We start from the raw sequence: 23,441 nt of genomic DNA on the forward strand, positions 1-23,441 counted from the left end.
CGAGAACTAACCAATTAATTAATAAAACAGACTTCTGTGAGTCTGTTTTGCCGCTACGTTACTTTGAATGGTTACCTGCTATGTCACCATTAAACACATACACCAAATCAAGGACTCCACCAACTCTCTAATAACGCCTTTAAGAACAAAATACATATCTATGATAGAAGATCACCAAGTTATTCAATACATAAATATATCAAGCCATATAGTACTAATAAATAACAAATGCTACTATATCTAAATTTTATTTCTACCTAGAGATTAAATCGCATTTGCCATAAAAATTATTCCTCAGGCTCTACCAAAATGAATTACAGACCAAATATATAACATAATATACTCCAGAGAGGGTTTATACCTTGCCCTTTTTTCATAGATGTATTTATTTCCTCTCCCTGAATATTCACACTATAGTTTTGTCTACAAAAGTTATGACACAGTAAAGAGCATAGCCTAGCTAATTTTTCAAGACATAGTAACTTATCAAGAAGATAAAGTCCATTGCCACAGCGCTGTCTTGAAAAATATATTTACCTTAGCCAGTATTTTCAGAAGTCTTATTAGATATTTTCTTTTAAAGCAAAATAAAGAACAATATAAGTTCAAGAATTACCATTTTCCACATATTATCAATACTTTTTCTTTCATGCACTGGAAAACCGCCTTATGTGTCCCCTCCTAACAGGCCTCCAACTCTAAACTTTCCAAACCAACTCCCCAGAAAGTAACTGAGGTAAATAGCCTCTGCCTCTTGGGGAGCTAATTGCCAATAGAAACCAGCTGTCTGTCCTCAGCTGAAAAAAATCCACAGTCTCAGAAAATAATAATAAAAAACCCCACTGAAGCCACCAATAGGCAAAAGCAAAAGGAGAAAGAGGACAAAGCAATTTTCCACGGTCTGTTTATGTCACATTCCTTTCTTCCCACCCCATAACATTTGTTTCTGCAAGTAAAGGAATAAGAATAATGTCTTCTCACAAACTGGGGGGGAGGAATAGCAACAATTTAAGATTATTAAAAACAATCCCCGAAGTGAAACAGCAGAAGCTCTGCCTCCTATAATTTTTAAAATAAAAAAGAGCAAACAATAAGTCACAGTAGCAGCCCTACATTAACTAAGAAAAACAAAATAAGACTTGACAGAAGGAGAAACATTTCCTCGTATAGTTAGTGCATCTAGGGTTTGGGTTTTTTTTCTATCCATGGTATGATAAAAAGTTTGAAAAATTAAGACTATTTAACTCTGTATAAAAGTTTTCTTCAAGACCAAGCTAGAGCAGTCAAACTTGAGTGATATTAACTTAGTGTGGTATCAAAATCTACACCAAGTCGTTGCACTGGGGTGCCTACATTACTGGCTACACACAGTGCAAGTCTGTTTTAGCCCAAATGATCTTAATTGCCTCTGCCTAAAAATCTACCATCTGTGTCCGAGAACTATCCAATATGTTCTTAGTGGTGTGTACAAGCCCCACATGGGAAGCAAATTAGGAAGAAAAACATGCCTCAAACAGCTTGATAAAGATAATGAGATATTGACAAAATATAGTGCAATTTCCACATGGGGTCATAGGGTTAATTTATGCAGGGAAAAGGGTGTTTTTACCACATGGCAGCCAGGAGGAACACCAGACAGGGCAGGTGCGCTTCAGGTACCTTAGCAAACGCCGGGCTCCCAAATAATGCTCACCTTGAGCTGCCAACACACCTGAAAGCCATAGAGGGCCCAATATTAGCAGGATGTTACCACAGGTTTAACTGTAAAAACCAACATTTCCACTCATAAGGGAGGTCTGGGGTTGGACAGACTGTGGAGTTCAGTGTGTGAGGAGGACCCTCAAGGCCCCCCTTGAGGCCAGCTGCTGGGGGTGCCCAGCCTGCTCCTCCCCTGCAAATAAAGCCACCAAACCCCAAGGGCAGGCAGCCCCGAGGCCCTGGGGTGGGGAAGGCATCGTGCCTGACCATGGTGGTCACCTGACGGCTGGGCTACGGTCCTGCCGCAAGTCACAAGCTAACCTTCACCCCTCGCCCCCACACCTTCCTCCCCTATATTTCCCCTCAGCCCCTCGATATAACCCCGCAGCCTTTCGCAGGCGGATGACTCCCTTTCTTGTTCATCCCTTCTCCCTCCGGTCACCCTCTCATCCCCGCCGTTCCGGCCGCTGTCGTCTCCGCCTGCCGGGTCAGGCCGGCGGGAGCCGCGGGGCGTGAGGCGCGGGAGGTGGAGCGGGCCGGGCGGGGGGGAGGTGGGTGGGGGGAAGGCGGCTCCGCACACCCAAGATGGCGGCGGTGGAGCTGGAGTGGGTGCCCGAGACGCTCTATAACACGGCGATCTCGGCCGTGGTGGATAGTTACGGGCGGGCCCGGCGCCGGGACATCCGCTCGCTGCCCGAGAACATCCAGTTCGACGTGTACTACAAGGTACGGGGGAGGAGGTGGCGGCGGCGGCGGGGGGGGGGGACGCCGAGTGAGGCCGGGCCCGGCCGGGCCTGAGGGAGGTGGAAGGAGAAGCGGGCCGGGGGAGGAGGAGGGAGGGAAGGAAGGTCCGCTCCCGGCCTCTCCCCGGGGGCTCGGAGGTGAGGGGCCGTAGAGCCCCTTGGCCGCTGGTGCGGGGTAGGGCCCGAAGGACGGGCTGGGGGAGTGAGGGCCTGTGTGGGGGCGCCCGGGCTGCGGCTGAAGGAGGGGAGGCTCCGGGGTGGGGGGGAGGTTGGGGCAGGGCCGGGGGCCTGCGGCTTCCCCTCCTTCCTCTGGTGACCGCCTGGCCCACGGGAAAGGCCCGGGGCCCGCGGGGAGGGAGGGCGGCCGGGGGAGCCCAGTGGCAGAGGACACGGAGAAGGGGCCTGTCCTTGGGGGCCGCGGGGTGAGGCCCGGGGTGGGGGAAGATGTCTCCCCGCCTTTGGAGCTGGAGAACGGGTAGGGTCAGGATGAGACCGAACTGTCTGTGTCGGGATATATTTTTTTCCTTCCCCACCTCCTTTTTTTTTAAATTTATTTTAATGTATTGGAGAAGGTGATGTCAGTGAGAGAAGGAGCGGAGTTTTCTGTGCTCTTGCACCTTCTTTAATGATATGGTAGGAACCAGATGAAAAGAACTGAGACCTATTTAATGATACAGTTTATTAGCTTTAAATCGTTTTTTCATGAATGGGCTATTTCTCATTCATCTGCTTCTAAAATACACAGAGTTAAAGTAAAAGGTACACTGAGACAGTCCATTAATTTCTATTGTCCATTAAATAGGCATTTTGTTCACATACAGGAACAACTGGAAATGAGCATTCATCAGGGAGAAAAAATGTGTAAAAAAAAAAAAAAAAAAAACAAAAAAAACCAACCAAAACCCTTAAGATGGGGGATAAGCCTTCTTTCCTCTGCCAATAAATTCCTCAAAATTTAGGGTGTGCTAAATGAAGTAATTCTTCAGATGATTTTTTATGAACCAGGAGTAGTTGCCCATCACATATCTAGCGAGTAATAGTATTTATGAGGAAGGCTGGTCTTCACTAGAGGCAGGGAAATTGTTTCTGCAACATTGAAACAGGCGAGTACATTTTCTCTGTACCAGCTATTACTTGTCTGCCTTAGTGTTAAGAAATATGGAAACCCCTTTCTCTCACATTCGAGCATGCTCACAGATAATGATGTGGCTGCCATACGGCAATCGTCAGATAAAGACTAAAGATATGGAACTCACAATGTGCATTAATATTTTGGGGGTTGTTTTTAACTGTTAGTAGGTATGACGATTGACAAATAAACTTTCTTGGCATTGCCTGTCCTGATGTTCATTCAGATGAAAGGCTGGTACTCTGTGGCTTTTAAAAGCATAAAACCCAAACCTCCTTCTAATGATAGAAATACCCAAGTACGTGTTATTCCCAGATTGTTTAACAGCTCATCTGTAGGTGAGCTTAATAGATCATTGACTTATTACCTTTTTATTAGCACTTTTCTGTGGTTGCACTGAGTCAGATTCATATGGTGGTGTTCCATAACAACAAAAGAACCAGCAATATATCTGACTTCTAAAGAGGCTTTCTGATCTGTTTGTTCTGCTTGTGTGCGTTGGTACCTTGTCTCGCTGGGCAGATAACAAACATGCTAAGTACCTGTCCTCAAAATTATGTCTCGGTTGTACTAATTGCTAGGTCGGTTTAACTTTTGTTGGTGACAGTGATTTGTGTTGCTTCTTCTGTTATTCCTGTGTTTTAGAACAGGATAATCTTTGATAATCTGAAACGTGTAAGGTGTACCTATATTCCTTTTAAAAACACACATCTATGAGATGTCCACATGCGGAATAAATACAACTAGGCTACAGGGTGCAGTGAGTGTTTTTTCCATTGCTGCCAGTGGTTGGCTGATCTTCCATGGCTTCGCTGCTTGGGGGTTTTTTTATATCTTTTCTGTGTAGGAGAACCTGTCCTCTTTAATAGTCCCTTTCAAATTAGTTTATACATAAATGTAAGTAAATCTTGGATGGGATGCTGGAAGGAAGTCCTTGGCCCTTACTAAATGGGCTTCTACATGCAGAGATGTCCGACTGCAGTGAGTGCCTCAAAGCCTACCCCAAATCACAAGTCTTTTGGAACAGTGTTTGCATTTTTCTATGCCCCTATACAACACTTGGTAACTGGTTCTTGTTTTCTGTATCCAGATGGCTACAGCAATACAAATGACGTAGCTGAATTAAGTTAGAATGAGGACAGCATCACACCTTTGGACAGTCCTCTCACGTTGTTTATGGCGCCTGTTTTACTGTTTTGGTTCTAGATACAGTTATTTTCAAAAACATGTGGATATTAAATACCGTTTCAGGTTGGTGAGCTATGTTCAATACATCCTGACCAATTCTTTAAAGCACAGGTGGAATTTAAAAAGTCACTGTGAGTATTTAAATTAAGACAAACTAGAAGACTTAAATCTCTGTTCTGACTCTGTGGTCGTGGTGGTTGCTGCTGTGCTGATGGGGTACCAGTTGTTAGTATCATACAGAATAGTACTTATTCTTGAAACACAGCTGAGGAAAAGTGGTGTGTAATTGAGGATTTGCATGAATGTACTTGCATTTAGACCTTGAAAAAGGTGAAGATTCACTTTCTTTCTGTGATTATAAAAAGGAATAAAAATGTTTGCAGTCTTTCACATTTAACTTGTAAGTAATAGTTTGTTATGCAGGTATTAATCATGGTCTGGTGTACTGGAGAAACTGCCACTGATTTCGCAGAAAAATAAAAGGTAGTGTCAGCCAGACTTCATTTTGGTAGACGTTAATTGGCTGTGGCCGTACAAAACTTTTTTTTATCATATTCATTGGTTTGAACACAACATTTGCCAATCTTGTGCAGTTTGGCAACCTGTTCATGTTGATTAGGAAGACATAGGTAAGGCACGGTGCTATTGCAACAGATGGTCATTGTGCTGTTATTTAAAAGGGAGGAAAACACTAGCAGAGTGTCTTGGTCTTTGTTTTTTGCCCCAGGGTACCCTCTAATCCAGTGTTTGGCTCTAGTGTCATAATATATTGCCTTTATTTCCCATTCCTTAACAAATCCAATTACTTTTATACATATTCCAGAATTGTTAACTTCTAGGACACGCCTTTACGAATCTGTACGTTTGCAGTTAACAGTGAGAAATCAAACCTGGGATAGTTGCAGAATCTTCTCTGTTGTAGACTCGGTAAGAAATGGGTTCTGCGGCAAGGTGACAGCGGCAGGTTCCTACTACGAAGCATATTTATCGTTCTGTAGCATTCTGATACAATGAGTGAAGCTCAAAAAAGACAATATCAAATAATCATGACTGTAGTAAAACAAACCTGTACTGGTCCAGCAGGGTGTTACTAGATTGTTTTCAGGCAACATTTGACTTTTCCTTACAAACATTAGAAAAAAAAAATAGAGGCAGAGCAGAATGCTTGTAGGCATATCCTGGGATTTTTCAAGTCTGCATTTGTGCTAAAAAATATTTAAATGTCTTAACAGCTGTATTTTGAAGAACTTAATACCTAGTATTGTTACATGTAACACCTGTATCTGGAGGGGGATAGGAAATAAATGTGCAAACATATTTTGTTTCCTATGTGTCTTTGCCAGGTTTATCCTGGTTGTGTTGTTTTCTAGTAAAACTAGTTATGTTCTCCTTGGGTTTTTTTGGGGGGGAAGAGAGGGAGGGGGTGTAGTTTTTAGAAGCCAAAGGAAGAAATATGCTGGATCTTAGTTAAAATAGGACATGCCTGGCAGGTAGGCAGCATTTGCAAGTGCCAAAATTCTGTATTAAAAAGTAGGCGACCACTGGAATAAACTGTAAATCTTCAAAAAAAAAACCAAAAAACAAATCTCCGAACAACCCACAGAATGAGGAAAATCAAATTGTTGTACATTGTAGTTTGTTGGAAAGAGGATAGTGTTTTGAGGAAGGGAGTTCACGTAAAGAATCTAGTTTCTGTTGACAGAAATAAGTTCTTTAACTGAACAGTCATTGGACTAGATAGTTTGTGTCTTATAAAGAATTCAGTTCTTTCCCTCCTGCCTCAGCTTTATACTCTACTATGCATAATTATCTTATTTTTTTGGTTCTCAAGGTGCTTTTGAAGAGATAGTGCTTCATTAGTCTGTGTTCTCTGTCACAGGTATTTGTTGCAGCACCGGTCGTCTGATCTTGGACTTGTATTGACTAACAAGGAGTTTCATCCAATGTTTATTTTCCTTTTGGAATGTCTTTTCTGGATTGTGTTTTGCTTTTTTTTTTTACATTGATTTTTCTTCAAAATCATTTGGGTCCGATGTTCTTTGGATGTTTTCTGATGAGATCAGTAACCACAGGAACAATTGGAGGTGACATTAATTTGTTTTAGTTAGTGCAGACCCGTGACCTTTAGTAATTGCACTATGCTAACTTGTTTTGCATTAAAATTTTTAGGCGAAATCCAAAAGGTTATAATTGTGCTTTCTCTTTGAAATGGTAGATAAAAGTGCTGAAGTGCTCCTACCTTGACGTGACTCAAAATACCAGATTTTTGAGTTTAGATCCTGATAGTGCCAACTCCTATAATAAGGAGTGTAACTGCAGTATTGGGTCTCCTGGCTGTGTTCTGCTAATCCAGAAAAGAACAACCACAACTAATAAAAGCTCCTGGATCACATCTAGGTATTCTTTGAACCAAACAAAATGAATAAACAGGAATTTGCTGACTGTTCACAAGCAGTAGAGCATCCATTCTCTGCATTGCAGCAGAGATTGTTTTTACTGATGTAGAATATTTATAAGCATAATTTCTATAAGATTAGAATAAAGCTATCTTGTCACAAGGCTTCAATCTCCCGGGTGTTTGAGAGTGAAGAGGATGAACTCCCCATGGAACGAAGCGTAGCATTGCTGCTGGAGTTCTGAGGCTTTCTGACCAGAGAAGGACCAACAAGGTCATGAGTGAGCAACGTATGAAGGAGGCAAAAAATCCTAGAGCCAATGGGGGCATATTTTGTAGGACATCTGTTCGTACTGCTGTATTTTTGGGGTCAGAAAGTAAATGTACATGTGGGAAACAATCATGATTTCCGCACGTGTGCACACACGTCCAACCACTCTGATCATCTGGGTAGGCTTCCAGAGCAGCGTGTGCAGTTGCACTTCCCTAAATACTGCTTGAATTAAATTCTATCTTTGTATCGCCTTTTTAAATTAGAGCCTCACAGTGAAGGAAAATCATCGCTTCATGATTTTTTTCCAATTATTATTACTCTCTGTTTTAACATGGGCCTTATTTCTATAGTCTAAACTTAGATTAAAACTGAACCATCTTTGCTTGTTATGTCTTTACTGCTTTGAAACTTCTTGCCTTTGCTTACCGTTCCTCTAACTCATGTTACTCAGTTTGCTTTTTCTTTTATGAGTCTCTAATTATGGGGCATGTTTTCTAACCCTGATATTTTCTGGCTTCCCCATTTAATTTTTGGTATCCTTGTTGAGACTAAGATGCTAGAACTCATCATAATTCAGATAATGAGGTCGCATCATGAACAGAGGTGTTCGGCTCCTGCTGGAACAGTAATTCCCATTTCCACTTTGTTTCCTTTGTACTGATTTAACTTCAAAGCAAACTGGGTTTCCCTACTTACTGCTTCAGGAAATTCTACCTGTGTGTGAGTGTAAGGCCCAGACTTTGTATCCCTTGTGCCGGACTCTCTAGAGGGGAACCAGAAAGCTTTGCTGCTGCAGTACAGGGGAAGCAGAGTGCATGGGAAGGTGTGTAGAAGCGTGCTGTGTGTGAAAGCAGTAGCTCCAAAAATTGTCTCTGAAATTAGGTTTAATCAATAAAGTGTTGGGTTTTTTTTTCTTGATTATTTATTTGATTGAGGTTCATAAAGATCAGCCTCATAATTGCCAGTATGTTTTCAAAGAAGAGCTGTAAAATTTGCCTTTTTTTTTTTTAATGCCCTGAACAATATCCAATAGAACTAGTGCTTGTCCAGAGCCTTTTGTAGATGCTTTTGAAATTGATTTATAAGGATCAAATGTCCCTAAATTTTGAGCTGATTATTTTCTAAGACTGTTCCCCCACCCCGTTTATAATGAGTCATTTGTCAACAGATTGATTCAGTGCACTCTTGACTCGCAATAAACTTTTTCCTTCCTTGTTAAGCAGGGAAGGAAGATTGTGGTTACAGCCAACCTTTTTTTTCCCCAAATACTGATGTTTGTTGATTAAGTATCCGGTTCTTCCCAAATTTGGCACAATATTCCACATTACATTATTAGTCATTACTAAACATGCTGGGGAGCTCCTTGGAATTCCTTATATCTTAAATTCTTACTGGAATGCCCTTATTAATGTTTCGGTCCTCTTCCAAACTGGAGCAATAGGAGCATATTTTTCACATAGCGTATGCTACAGCTCCTTTTCTACAGTGTCCTTTTACAACTGGTTAGAATTAATTTCCAGCTGCTTTAAAATGCAATTTTTTTTTTTAATTTTTTTATTGTTTATTATTTTTTTATTAGATTTAGAAAAATCTTTTCGCTTGTACATAGTGAAACAGCCCGGTGTGTTGGTGCTACCCATACCATGTAGCTTTTTCTCTTGTGTTACAGCTTGGCTTTTCCCGGCAGTTTAACATGTCTTTATTTTCAGGGGTTTGGTAGGAAGCAGTTAGAGCTCATCTTAATCTATCCAGAGCGAAAAATCTGACAAGAACTTTAATAGAATTACATGTGCATGATGATATAATAATAGAGAAGTTAATGTTTTTAACTGGAGACACCACTATATGCAGGTTTTGAATGCTTAAATGAATGTGTTATGAGTTAAATACTGAGCCTTAGATCTTGGAGGATGATGGTGATTTTCTCACAGCTGTGCAAAACGGTTTGATTGTGCATTTGTGTAATAACACCTAGATATTAAACTTACATCTTGGTCTTCAGTGCCAGAATTAATGTGTCAACGTGAGGTGATGAAATTGGAAGTCATATTGTAGGCTTTTATTCATTTTTTATGTAGTTAAAGAAAAATGAGTCTCTGTTAAGCTCCAAATAGGTGAAGTTTGTGTCTAGAAGACATTTGTTTCTTAGGAAAAGAATAGTTCTTCAGAAGTCCAAACCTCTGCCGTTCTTGTTGGGGCATGTTTTTCTTGAATCACTATTTTGTTTTGTTTTTCGTGTTATGTAGCAAGGCTTGTGGTCAGGAATTTTGTCTCTGTGGAGCTGTAACAAGGGAACCATTGCTCCAGCGCTTGCGACTGCTTCTCAATGGACAAATAAGCGTTACTGAATCTCCTGGAATTGCTTCACAGTTTGACGTATACTCACTATTTCCATGTCAAATTTTGTTTGAGAATATTGCTGTAACAGCTACAACAGCTTCAAGAAACTTCAGGCTGAGTTAGTTCCGTAAAAATGTTTGCCAGTACGTTGAGGGAAGGGGTGACTAGTGTGGTAGATGTCCCAGGGATGCTGTATTTCTGGTTATAGCAGTGAAAAATAGGTTGTTTTTTTTTTCTGCATGCCAGAATGGTGCAAGTGTTTACCTTTGAACTGGGATGAGAGGTGCAGACACCAGCCTTCCACCTTTGGACCATAAGGCAAATCTTACATGTGCCCGAAATAATCGATGTATCAAAATTGAGGGTGTAATTTGGAACCTTCCCCCTCCCTCCCCTCCGACCAGGGCATTTATTCATTAGGAATTTAAGAATCACATGTAACAGTGGGAATTTTACAACATGTGTTTATATAACTTCATAAATATATTCATTTTTAGAAGTCTTGCTGCAGTTAGTATTTGGTAAACTAGTATCAGAGTAATCTCTGGGATGCTTAGTTAGCACTGCAAGGTGATAAGGGGAAATGATAATGTACTTGGTTGAAAGCCTAAATGTTGAATGTGTGCTAGGACTTCTGATCGGTTTAAGCCTTGGTAAAACAGCTTGGGTATGTGTCTTAGTTTTGTCCAGAAATTATCTCCTCAATTATTGATGAGATGTCCACCCTTGGGTTTGGGCCTGGAATACCAGGCAAGATTTAATCCTCTTTTTTGACTGTGGAAAATATGCTTTAGGTTTTTTAGAACAGTTACCGTTAGACAGCTGTGGTGAAGAAAATGGGAACACTTACCCATGACTGTAGTTTTTAAATGCACCAGACTGGATGTTCTTTCACTGCCAGAGAGAACAGAGCTTCAGAAGCAACTCTGATCCCTTTGAAGTCCAGGGACACGGTGCTGTTTTATCTGAGCAGTAACTTTGCATGCAAACTTGTGCTACTTTTAAAAAGACTTCCTATTTTTCTGCCCCCCCCCCCCCCCCCCAGCGAAATAGATGACTAAAAGGAAAACATTCATTTCTGGCAATTGACATTATTAGGTCAAAGTATTTTTGAAGGTTTTTTTGTAGGTTCTGTTGTTAAAATAGCAAACTTGCTGTGCTGTAGAATCAGTGTCATGTGCTTTTATAAGAAGAGTTGACTAAAACTCAATTTCTGGCTGGAGAAGATGTTCTCATATGCTTTGTTTTGAATGCTAATTCCTCTGCTTCCACTGTTTGTGGAGCAAAAGATGAACCAGACAAAAGATGCTTACCAATACAAGTTTTAAAAGAAATTATTAAAACTGAGAGGAATATTAAAACTTTCATAAAATCTGTGTTTGTAGTGGAGCATCTCTAAATAACGTGTTCTCTTAACCTTATTTTTGCTTCCATAATGAGGGTGGCTGCACTCCTCATGTCAGAGTTTGCTCAGAGCTGCTGGAGAGAAGAGCCTGTAAGACAGGAGCTACCGGCTTCTCTCTTTTCTCCAGGGAGCTACTGCCTTGCAGAAAGATATTATTTTTTTTTTTTTTTTTTTTTTTTTAATGAAGAAAGGGTGTGGGGATGTGTTTTTTTTCTAAACACCTGAAATAACAAACAGTTGTAGTGCAACAGTCCAGTGTGATCCAGTCCTGGTGATGGCACGTGTGGCTCTGGCAAGTGTGTAGTGGTTCTTCCTCAGGTTTCATACTCTGCTTTCAGTCATTCCTGGTTCAGGGACTTCCAGAGAGCAGGAATCCCTAGCCCCCAATGGGGTTTTCTGCCATATATTTGTCCAGTCGCTTTTGTACCTATGTAAATTGTTAGTATTTATAGCACAGTGCGGCAGAAAGCTCTGCAACTTCACTGTGCATTGCAGAAAGAACTGCCCCTGTGGTTTGTTTTTATGAATAAGTTAACTGATATATTTGCTTACCTGCAAACACAAATCAGCTTGGACATAAAACTAACCATTGCTTTTAATAAATGCCCAAACAGATTCACTTGAGGTTTTCCCATTTACTTATGCAGGAATGGCTTGTGTAAGCTTGGGTGTTCGTGGGGTCAGGGCTGGTGCCTGCCTTGAGCTCTGAGTATTGGGGAGTCACCCATTGCAGAACTTGTGGGCTTGGGATTTATTATATGTATTTATATATAATATCTATTTGTACTGCTGTATGCTAGATTCTGTGTCATTTAACAAATGTTTTCCAAGCATTTTTTATCAAAGTTATTCATTGTGTTTTTTGCTAACTTCAGGAGTTTTTTGGTTTTGCCTTGGCTTTTTAGCTCGGGTATCGCGGTGTTTTCTGATGCAGGTGAACAGAGTTGATACTTGAAAATCCATTCATGGATAAAACCAACTTGAAACCCCCCAAGGAGCTCTCATTGCTTGTGGGCTCAGTTTTTAAACACTGAGGTTGTGCTCCTGTGTGGAGATAGTGGAACTATTGCTTCTTAGCCTGCTGTATTTCAGTACTTTGAAGTCTAGATTTCATCATAAGTCATCTTTACTATTAAGCTACATTTCCCGGAAGAACTCACGTATTCAATTTTAAAATATATTTATATTTTTCTTTCAGCTTTACCAACAGGGCCGCCTATGCCAGCTGGGTAGTGAATTTTGTGAACTAGAAGTTTTTGCAAAGGTGCTACGAGCTTTAGATAAAAGGTAAGTATCTTAATATATTGATAATTCTCAGTTCAGCTCTTACCTCTTGATGTACATTTTGAATTTGGAAGATGTCTTGTAATTTTCTTGGTCTGTTCATTCCGTCTAATAATGAAACCAGCAGCTGATGGGTGCCCAGCCAGTCCCTGAGCACTGGCAGTCAATAAAGGGTTATCAAGCTGATAGGATCTCCCCAGTTTAAAGAGTTTTCCTGTCTTTAAATACTCCAATATGTGGTGTTATGCTGGGAACTTGACTTTTTTAGATCAGATTCTTTGTAACAGAGTAAGCTTTGAGTCTTTGGACTTACCTCCATCCCATTGTTTGCGTGTGTGTGATGTTAATGGGTTCATCATTGCTCATTTATCTGCAATTTCTGTGGGAGTTGTCTGTTAGGGGTGGATATGAGGCTTCTCCCCTCTGAAGTTTTAGCTGAAAATGTTGTTTTTCAGTTTTAATATTGTGTGGGCAGCTTGTGTTTTGCTTACACTGGAGGGTGTCCTTGTAAAGAACTCTGTGTACACTCACTCTATTTGTTGGATAATTCAACAACTGTAATCCATTAGCCCCGAGATTGACAATTAGGCTTGTATTCATCTGGTTTGGGTTTGAGAAGAGGGTTGGAGTTATTTCTCTGAATCGCTACTCATTTGAATTCATGGCACTCAAGAGCCAACTGACTGCAGTGTTTTAAAAACTTCATGTGTAATCAAATTCTCTTTCCTTTTGTTTCAGACATCTGCTTCATCACTGTTTTCAGGCTTTGATGGACCATGGAGTAAAAGTTGCTTCTGTCCTGGCCTATTCTTTCAGCAGACGGTGCTCCTACATAGCAGAGTCAGATGCTGCTGTAAAAGAAAAAGCAATCCAGATTGGGTTTGTTTTAGGTAACTGGTGATGGTGGGCTGTTTAAAGTATGATTCTTTCTTTCATGCAAGCTTCAGTTCAGATAATGCTATTTTTTCATGTCAATGTCTGCTATTTCTTTTTAAAGTGTGGTTTTGGAATGCAATATTTAGAAAACTATTTGGTGTCTTAAGAAAGATACATTGGATTTTAATATATAAGAATATATAGGCTCATCTTTGCTAATTCAAACGTTGTGTATTTAAAAGTTGTTTGCAGATGTGATGCTTAAGACTTTGTATAATTGTAGTATTGGTAAGAACTTCTTGACACAAAACTGTAGGGAAACTATGGAAGATCAAAAAGTCATTCTCAGCTAAAGGTGAATTCTTTTACTCTTGTATTTCATCCTTTTCAATTCCAGACTGGAGGGTTTAACCTTGACAGGATTCCCTTATGTAGTGTGCAGTTCTGTGAAATTTGTCAGAATTATTTTGTGAAATGGCAAAAGGCTTCCTTTGCTTTCGCTCTTGCTTCCTCCAGTTGCTTAGCAAATCTTTCTGTATTTGGCACAGGGAAAATGGAACTAATGTATTCCTGTCTTTATTAATATGTAGTCCTCTTACAAGATTTGAGCAAACCCTTTTTTTTGTAAAAAGGTGTTCTGCTGTTCAAATTTCTGTTTGTTCTTGATTTTTTTTTTTGATATTTTTTTTTCCCCAGGAGGGTTCCTGTCGGATGCAGGCTGGTACAGTGATGCTGAGAAGGTATTTCTTTCCTGCCTTCAGTTGTGCACCCTTCACGATGAAATCCTTCACTGGTTCCGAGCTGTGGAGTGTTGTGTAAGGTGAGATCCCTTTTAGTCCTGTATTCCTTACGTGGAATGCCCATCGGTGTGTTACCAACTGCCCTGGAGCCATCGAGCTTCAGGTGCTGCCTTTAGTGTTCTGCTGCACCTTCCTGGCTAGAGCTGAAAATGCTTGTTTTACACTGATCCCTGGGGTTTCAACATGTAAACTGGCAGCACAGTTTGGTGGAAAAATAGAACAACCAAAAAAACAACCACCGTTTTTTCCTTTCTGCATAATATATCATTGGTACTGACAGTTGGTGCTCCAGCACCTTGGGTTTTTCAAGGTTTTTTTTCATGTGAAGGAATGTTTTGTGTTGGTATTTGCTGAAGTTATATTTACTACAGGAAGAATTTGCCAAATCCAAACACAAATGACATAAATGCAGTTGGGCAGAAAAAAAGGAAAACACCTTTCCTGATTCCAGGCCCAGTGAGTTCTCTTGCTCCGTGCTGAGGTAGTTAACGATGTGGGGAGGGACTCTTTATGAGGGAGCAACGGGACGAGGGGGAACAGTTTTAAACTGAAAGAGGGGAGATTGAGGTGAGATCTCAGGAAGAAATTCTTTGCTGTGAGGGTGGTGAGAGCCTGGCCCAGGTTGCCCAGAGAAGCTGTGGCTGCCCCATCCCTGGAGGGGTTCAAGGCCAGGTTGGAGGGGGCTTGGAGCAACCCGGTCTGGTGGGAGGTGTCCCTGCCCAGGGCATGGCTCTGGATGGGCTTTAAGGTCCCTTCCAACCCAAACATTCTATGATTCTTGGATGTTAAACGGTAAGGCACAAATATGTAGTTCTCCCACTTCATTGTTTCACATTTTGCTGATTCTTGTTTGTTTTTTTTCCTGATACTTTTAGACTTCTCAGCTGCTGTGTAACAGTGTTTGCTACGTTTTGTACACTCAGAGAATTTCTTTGGGGGGGTGAGAGGGGCAAGCTATTCCCCAAAAGCTATTATTGCAGACATCAAAGAAGATTCATAGCTATTAGCATAAATGTCCTAGGGCATTTTCTTCTTCCTCTTGGCTTTATCTTCTAAAATTCCTTTGGATTAATAAAGGATTTTTTTGTTACTCGGAACTGGATCACATAAACTCCGCTTATCCTAGAGGATTGAGTTAGGTTTAGCTTGGTTTTTGGTTGATGCGGTTGTTTTTAGACACTATCACTGAAGCATCCAGATACTGGATATTATCTTTCCCAGGCGCTTATCTAAATTGCAAAACTCCCTGCTGGCTTATACCATTACGGGGGATTTGGGCTTTGTATTTTTGATGTTGCAGAGCAGCTCCCAGTTGGATGGGGCAGGCAAAAGACGCTCCCTCTTTAGGGAAACTCCACTGGCTTAGTTTTTCTCTCTAGTTCCTTTTAAAATTCCTGTCCCTCGTTGCTTGAATATTAGTTTTCTGCTGCCTGTGCTCAAGAACAAAATGCTTTTCTACATCGTGTTTAGTTCTCAGACTTTATTAAAGGAAAAATGTGGTCGTTGCTTTTTTCTTTCTGTTCTTGAGCCATGTTCTGTGTTTCTGGTTGGAAAGCTGGGGTTTGTTTACGTAGTTTGTTTCAGGGGTTTTTTGAAGGTCTTTTCTTTTGATCTTCTCCTTGCGTGTCTAATGCCCATCTGCTGTGCGCTTTATCCCCTTCCCTTGTGAAAACGTGAACTTTATTTCCTTTCTTGTTAGTGGGTGGGTTTCGTGATACATTTCAATAGGAAGGTGTCGGAGGAGCCTGTCAGAGCTGGGCTGAATTTATAGGGCAAACTTGGATGCGCTACTTTGCTCTTGCAGGAGGCAGAGCTCTAATAAATCTAAATCTCTACTTGGGTAAATGGTAACAGGAAACAGAAAAGAAACATTTGATCAAAACCCTCACTGTTCTTTCCCCCCCCTTACCAGTTTTTTGGAAGATCTATTGTAATACATCATAAAAGATATAAAATGCTGTAGCTGTACATTAGCTCACGTTTTCAGAGTTTCAGCCTCTCTTGGCGTTACATTCTGCTTCACTTCACTTGGTGTGTTTCTCTTCCTGTGTGATGTCGTCCTCCTGATTCGCAAAGGTTTGCCTGACGCTTTTCAATCTCTTACTCATTGTCTAATAACAGATTTCCAGGAGGGACAATGGAGGTTAATTGACCAAAATTCCATGTGTGCTAAATGGCAGGCGTTTGCAACAGAGAAGGAACAGCTGCTTCTTCTCAGCCTGCCATGGGTGGGGATATAATTCTGCCCTTTAGGCTTGGAATATGATAACACACACATTTCTAACCTCTCTCTTTAAAGTAAATAAGCATCATCTTACACTTAAACCCAAAAACTTTTTTACTTTTGTTTTAAATAGATGCCAGGAGCTGAAATTGTTACTTTTCTAGAGAAAGAGGAGTATGTTTCAATAGTGCAGTGGTTTATTGTCTGCGTTTGGCTGTTGTTTCATGAAGCTCCTGTTAATCCTCCTGACGGGAGAGGCAGCGGGTTGGGGATGGGACAGGGCGGGGGGAGAGGGGTTTGTTTAGGGTTGTCGTGAACTGGATCAACAAAGAAGGCTTTTTCTGGGGGTGCCGAGTCGGTGCTGGATGCCATGTGGAATGGATGTGATTGAATCTCTTGTGAAGACACCCCCCCTAAGCCCCCAAAACAAAAAACACCCACTCGGGAAGCCCTGTGCTACTTTAGGTTTGAGGAAAAAGCGCAGGAACGCACAAAAAATAGCGATGTCTGTACTTAGTGTCTGTCTCAGTTTGCCGTACTTTGGAAAGGCGGTGGAAGGGATTTAATGCTGTATATTACAGGGGTTTGAAATGGAATTTTATCAGCGTTGAGAAGAATGGATTTTTATGAAAAGTCAAACGTAAATCCACCACCCCAGAGTGGTTCAAACGTTGGATTGCTGCATTGTAAAACTGCAGCAATACGTAAAATCATTTGGTGTCTCCAACAGTAACAGTTCTTGCCGTGCAAGAGACAAAGTGTTGTGTCTGAAACAATGTTCTGTAAATAGTTCTGTTACTGAGTTCAGACAGTGGGAGTTTGTTGGGATGACAGACCGGGTCTATTGTAAGTGTAATGTCAAACTGTAGATCCTGGTACTGCTGTATATTGAAATGGTTTATTCAGGCACCGTTTAGAAGATCTCTTTTATCTCTTCCTAAGGCTGTTGCACGTTCGAAACGGTAACTGTAAATATCACTTGGGAGAAGAAACATTCAAACTTGCTCAGTCTTACATGGACAAACTTGCGAAACACGGGCAGCAGGCGAACAAAGCGGCGCTCTACGGGGAGCTGTGCGCCCTGCTCTTTGCCAAGAGCCACTATGATGAGGTGAGTGGGATTTTGTTGTTGTTTTGCTGCAGAAAACTGGTTATGAAATCCGCTCGGGTGTTCCCCCACGGGCTCCTTATTCACATTGTCTCTCTGGCTGGAGTTCCGCATCTTTTCTGGTACCTCTGCAGCAGCACCAGAGGAATCCTTGATTTATTGACTTTTTTCTATGTATTACTCTGAATTAGTCTACAAGCTCTTAATGATACTTTGACCAGCAGTGAGAAGTGCTGTAGGATAGATGGGTAGTAATGTGTTGGTCATCTGTAAATGAAATATTATAAAACAAAACTTATTTTAATGAGTAAAAATGAATAGAAGAAGACAGGTAACAATTCTTTGCACCTATTTTTATAAAAACTCTCTGAAGTAACTGCTGTATAAACTGCAGTTTTCCTTTAGCTCCAAAGCACCCTGACCAGGGAGTTGTCCTACACGGTAGGAATTGTGAGAATTACTTAAAGATTATAAAATACCCTTTTGTGTCTGTGAAAATCATGAGTGCTTTTTAAGTCTGTCTTTCAAGACACAGCTGAACAAGTTTCATTACACATAATCAGTTAAACAATTTTTTTAACATTTTGTGATGTAAAATGAGCATTATATTTTTCAGAGCCAAGTGATATTTTTCTGAATGTTGCAGCCTAGAGAAATTCCAGCTTCATTATGTTGGTAACCCTTTGTTCCCCAGGCGTATAAGTGGTGTATAGAAGCTATGAAGGAGATCACAGTTGGGCTGCCTGTAAAAGTAGTAGTGGATGTTTTACGACAAGCTTCGAAGGTGAATTTAAAATCTTTCACGTTTCTTTTGTAAATAAATTGCTACCGAGAATGGGTGAGGGTAGGTGGTGCCTCCAGGATACTTGGGTAACCGGGTCCATTTAATGAGCCTTCATAGTCCACCTCAGTCTCGTGCCTGTGAGGACTTTATTTTTTGGGGTTATTTTTCTTTCTGGAAGGGAGTTACAGCTGTTCAAATGAACGTTATGACAGTTAACCTGAGAGCGTTCCATAAAAAGGTGGTCTGTTCCCCTGTTTGATCCAGACTAGGTACGGTACTAGCCCTTTAGTTAGGCATTTATGGCAGAATAAAATATAAGTTTATCCATATCATCTGTCAACCTTTTATTAAATCACTGAAAAGTCCTTTAGTAACCATGATGATATCTTGAAATTAAAAATAGTAGTTAGCAACCGCGCCAGTGACTGTAGGAGATGAGTTCGGAGCGTACACCTCTTCTCATGCTTTGTTTCAACCTGTTTAGGCTTGTGTCGTGAAGCGTGAATTTAAGAAGGCTGAGCAGCTGATAAAACACGCGGTGTACCTTGCCCGGTAAGTAGCGTTCCGAAAACAAAACCCTTTTAAAATTATGCTTAACTTCCCTCAATTCGTAATATTGAGTGTGTTTCTACAGGGAACACTTTGGAGCCAAGCACCCCAAATATTCTGACACTCTACTAGACTATGGATTTTACTTGCTCAACGTAGACAACATTTGCCAATCTGTTGCCATCTATCAGGTACGTGCTGGGACTAAATGTCTGCCTTCGGTTTCTCTTGATATTCATAAACTCCCACATGTTTCTACTGGAATTCACGTACAGAAAATAGTTGATTTAATTATTGCAATGCTTGTTCTTTAAGAAAAAACCCAAAACACCCCCAACTATGGGGTTTTGCTTTCTTTTTTTTTTTTTTTTTCCCTGGCTTTTATATATTTGATCCAGTAGATTACTTTTTCCCCTCTTTTTAACAATGAGAGATTATTTTGGAGTGTTTTTTTTCTGTGATAACTGATGAAATGGTGGTTTTGTAACTCTTCCAGACAGCTCTTGATATCCGGCAGTCAGTATTTGGAGGTAAAAACATACACGTAGCTACAGCTCATGAAGACTTGGCTTATTCGTCGTACGTTCACCAGTACAGCTCTGGGAAATTCGACAACGCGCTGTGAGTACGATTGTCGGAGGTGCTGGCAGCAAAGGGAGAAAAATGTTCTTAAATGGTACAGACTTTCCAATTAAAATTTGAAGGCATCTGTTCGTTATTTTAAGTGTTTCCAGTATTTTATTTCTGAGCTTCTAATGTAAAAATAAGAATTTTGAATTTTTTCCTTTAAACTCTTTCAGATTCCACGCTGAACGTGCTATTGGCATTATAACTCACATTCTCCCAGAAGACCATCTTCTCTTGGCGTCTTCGAAGAGAGTTAAAGGTAGTACCCTCAGTTGGGTTACTGGGACAGGCTGAAATCAGTCCTTCAGATATTTATCCTGTTCCCCAACAGAGACAATGTAACTCCAGTTGGTTTGGTTTTGTGTTGTTTTTTTTTCAAATGGAGGTCACTGGAGAATACTTGCAGTCCTCAGTGTTCTCTGTCAACACACTTATAAAGAAAAAACTGCTTTAACCCTTAGCCAGAAGGCTGGGGGGGAAGTAAAAATACAGAGTATAAAAATAGATGTTGGGAGCTTGAGATCTGTTCATACCTGTTTGCAAACAGTTTGTAATAAACCCAAAGCCTGATGAGACGTCTCCCGAGATGTCCCGGGTGGTGGCTTTCTGCTGCCCCCAGTGACCATCTCCTTGTGGTTGGAACACAGTAACGCTGTGGTTTTGTCTCCCGTGCTCAGCACTTATCCTGGAGGAGATCGCCATAGACTGTCACAACAAGGAGACGGAGCAGAGGTTACTTCAGGAAGCTCACGACTTGCATCTGTCCTCACTCCAGTTGGCTAAAAAAGCCTTCGGGGAGTTCAACGTGCAAACAGCAAAGCACTATGGCAACCTTGGGAGACTGTATCAGTCCATGAGAAAGTTTAAGGTAAGGTTATATTGACGTAAAGGTCTTGACTTAAAATCTGCAAGACATCTAGAAATCTGTCACCGCAAGTGATGATTTTCAGTGTCCCCGGTTCAAAGATCAGTTGGTCATTTTATAGTTGGAAAAGTTGTACTTTATAATTCATCTCTCCAAAGCTTAGAGCAAAAATAATCCGTTAAGAGGCACGATGCCTTGGGAAACAGGGCGACAGCAATTTTAAAGACAGAAAAAGTGACACTGTTTGCTGATTCACCTCACTGAGAATTTGGACAACTTGATTTGGCTTTGGCTTTCTTACTTTTTTTTTTTGCCTTTTATAAAATACTCCAGCCTGTTTAGCCACTACATATTTATGTTTCTTTAAACCTTCCTTTTTTCCCTCGGGGTGGTGTCTGACTGACCTGTGTGAATTTGCCCCTCGCAGGAAGCAGAAGAAATGCACATCAAAGCGATTCAGATCAAGGAGCAGCTTCTGGGTCAAGAAGATTACGAGGTCGCGCTGTCAGTGGGGCATCTGGCTTCGCTCTACAACTACGATATGAATCAATATGAAAATGCTGAAAAGCTTTATTTGAGATCCATAGCGATCGGTAGGTGATTTTTAAAATGTGTGATTATATAGAGCGGTTTTAATACTACAGGGAACTTCGTTAAAAAGCGTATCAAAGTCTTTATTAAAGAATTTAGTGAAATGCAAGGTGTTTATTTTGTGTGTGGTTTTCAGTCTAAATATAATGCTTTTTCTTGAACGTTCTCCTGGGGACTGAATCCTGGAATTGTATTATTTTTCCATGCTCCATCAGAATTGGCTCTTGAAAACATCTGGAAACTGACAAATTAAAAGCTTGGGTCTTAGTCTTTAGACGACATTTCAGAGTTGTGGCTAAACTTAAGTGGAGAAAGTATTTAAATTTTGAAAGAAATGGAAAACTCTTGTGCCTGTCAGCCTAACTATACTCATTAAATATTTTTCTTGCCCGTTATTATTTGCAATGAAATTACGATTCCAAATCAGGTGCATCGTTGGGCCGTGCTGTAGCTCAGTTTTGAGGCAGATAACTGTATGAAGTAAGATTATGTACAGAAAAATTTATGATTTTAAGGTAGAAAGCTGAGAACAACTTCACTGTTTAAATTTGGAGTCAAATTGGGACAGAAAATGAGTGCTTTCTTTATGACTGGTGGATTTTTCTGCCTGTAAAGCTGTGGTGCAGTTGGTGATCTGATTGTGCAGTCCCTGGGGACAGGTTACAGCACCCTTAGAGGAGAAGGTAGATGGGATTCAAACCATCCCCCAGGAAGCTTGTGTTCTTGATTTATTGTTACAGAAACGTGGTGATTTGCCATAACAAAACCATTCACATTGTTGGTGAAAATGTCATGAGAAATCAGGTGCAGGAGATGGCTGGATTACCTTTAAATCTTGTTTTCTTCTGGATTTCTTTAGGAAAGAAGCTTTTCGGTGAAGGATACAGTGGACTTGAATACGATTACAGAGGTCTCATTAAACTGTACAATTCCATTGGCAATTATGAGAAGGTTTTTGAATACCACAATATTTTGGCCAATTGGAACCGGTTGCGGGATCGGCAGTTCTCAGTGACAGATGCTCTGGAGGACGTAAGCACCAGCCCTCAATCCACTGAAGAAGTGGTCCAGTCTTTTCTGATGTCTCAGAGCGTTGACGGACAGAGTAGTTAAGAACTCGGTCAAATTAACCAGTTAAGGTTTTTTCCCCCAGGTTACAGGGGGAAAAGTCATACTGTGAAATCTAAACCATGTAGTTCTCTGGGGGCTGGAATTTGCATTGAAACACTGGTCCAGTCTGCTGAGGAGTGCCCATACGGATGAATGTGTGTTAAATTCGTATCAGCATGTGTATGGCATGTTTAGTTCGGCTCACATTTTTAACTTGGTATTCCTGAAAACCCCTGCTTTTCTCTCTTCTTTCAAAAGAAGCTACTTTGCAGAAAGTCTGCAAGGAAACATTAAATAAAACTGTTTGAGTTCAAAAGAGTTGCATTCTTATTATGAATGGAAGGTTTCACCGAGAGCTTTCTTCTGGTACGTAGAAGGAATAAACGCTGCACCGTAGAAGTTAGACCAGAGAGGTCTTTCTGCCGTATGCATTGTAGCAAAGTTAATCCGAAATATCAAGAAAAGGGAGAATGCCCTGACCTTGGCTGCTGCCTTAGGGAGAAAAGTGGCAAAGACCCACTTGGGAGAGCGACGTCCTCTTTGTGAACCGCCATAGGTCGTTGAGTAACCACCGTATGTTGTTTTAAATCCCCCGAACTGGACCAGTGTTCGTCTGTAAGCGATAGAGGATCCCGTAGACCAGCGACCTCCGGTGCCGACCGAGAGTGCTGAACCTCCCGAACGGGACCAGGAAAAGCGAGAGCGGACCAGCCTGCTAGAAACAGTTCTCGGACCAGTGGCTTTAATTTAATATTTCTGCCCCTGCATTCACTTCTACGGTAGAGTCCTTTCATTTAGATGTATGATCAGTGCGAAACTATATTCATGTAATAGATACAAAACTAGGAAGTGAACGTTCGTTAGCGGTTGCGATGGCATGTCTGTACCTAGTGAGCTTATACGGATATTAATGGCAGTGCCACGGGCGAAAACTAGAAACGCTTGACTGTTTGCTGCAGCCATCTCCTTTTACTTATTTTTTTCTTTTCTTTTTTTTTTTTTTTGAATGGGCTTACTCGAATAATTGAGGCAGTGACTTGTTTATACCGGTTAATAGTTTTGTATTACAATCCAGTTCCATTTTCTGTTTCTGGAGAACACAACTTCTTGTACAGTTTGCAGGGGTCAGTGGAAAATGCCAAAAAGCACAACAGGTCTTTTTTTTTTTTTTTTTTTGTGATGCTTCATTTCTACATTAAACAATAGTACAACCAGAAACCGATTCCTTTATATTAATTTAAAAAGAAGCCAGCTGTACAGTTCCTTTCCCAATGCCTATCTCACTAGCTTGTCTTAATTTTTCTTCTCTTGGCGGGGGGGCGCTGCTTGGTTGTGTGGGTTTGGTTTTTTGTTGTTTTCATTTGGGTGTTGGTTTTGGGATTGTTTTTGGTTTGTGGTTTGTTTTTTTTTTTTAACCTTGAGGTAATACTCATTTGAAAGTCCGTGTAATT

The 23,441-nt window shown here is 40.9% G+C and overlaps 1 protein-coding gene across 1 annotated transcript; it reads left to right on the forward strand.

The window, feature by feature from the left end:
• The first annotated feature begins 2,261 nt into the window (after positions 1 to 2,261).
• On the forward strand, positions 2,262 to 23,203 carry APPBP2 (amyloid beta precursor protein binding protein 2). Its single transcript, XM_074160655.1, has 13 exons — positions 2,262 to 2,424; positions 12,371 to 12,459; positions 13,195 to 13,346; positions 14,029 to 14,152; positions 17,299 to 17,467; positions 18,159 to 18,248; positions 18,733 to 18,800; positions 18,883 to 18,988; positions 19,294 to 19,418; positions 19,598 to 19,683; positions 20,102 to 20,292; positions 20,717 to 20,882; positions 21,740 to 23,203. The coding sequence occupies exons 1-13, from the start codon at positions 2,284 to 2,286 to the stop codon at positions 21,991 to 21,993; spliced, it is 1,761 nt and encodes a 586-aa protein (XP_074016756.1). The 5' UTR covers positions 2,262 to 2,283; the 3' UTR covers positions 21,994 to 23,203.
• The last annotated feature ends 238 nt before the right edge of the window (positions 23,204 to 23,441 follow it).

The sequence above is a fragment of the Numenius arquata genome, chromosome 18 (genome assembly GCF_964106895.1).
Source record: "Numenius arquata chromosome 18, bNumArq3.hap1.1, whole genome shotgun sequence".
NCBI lineage: Eukaryota > Metazoa > Chordata > Aves > Charadriiformes > Scolopacidae > Numenius > Numenius arquata.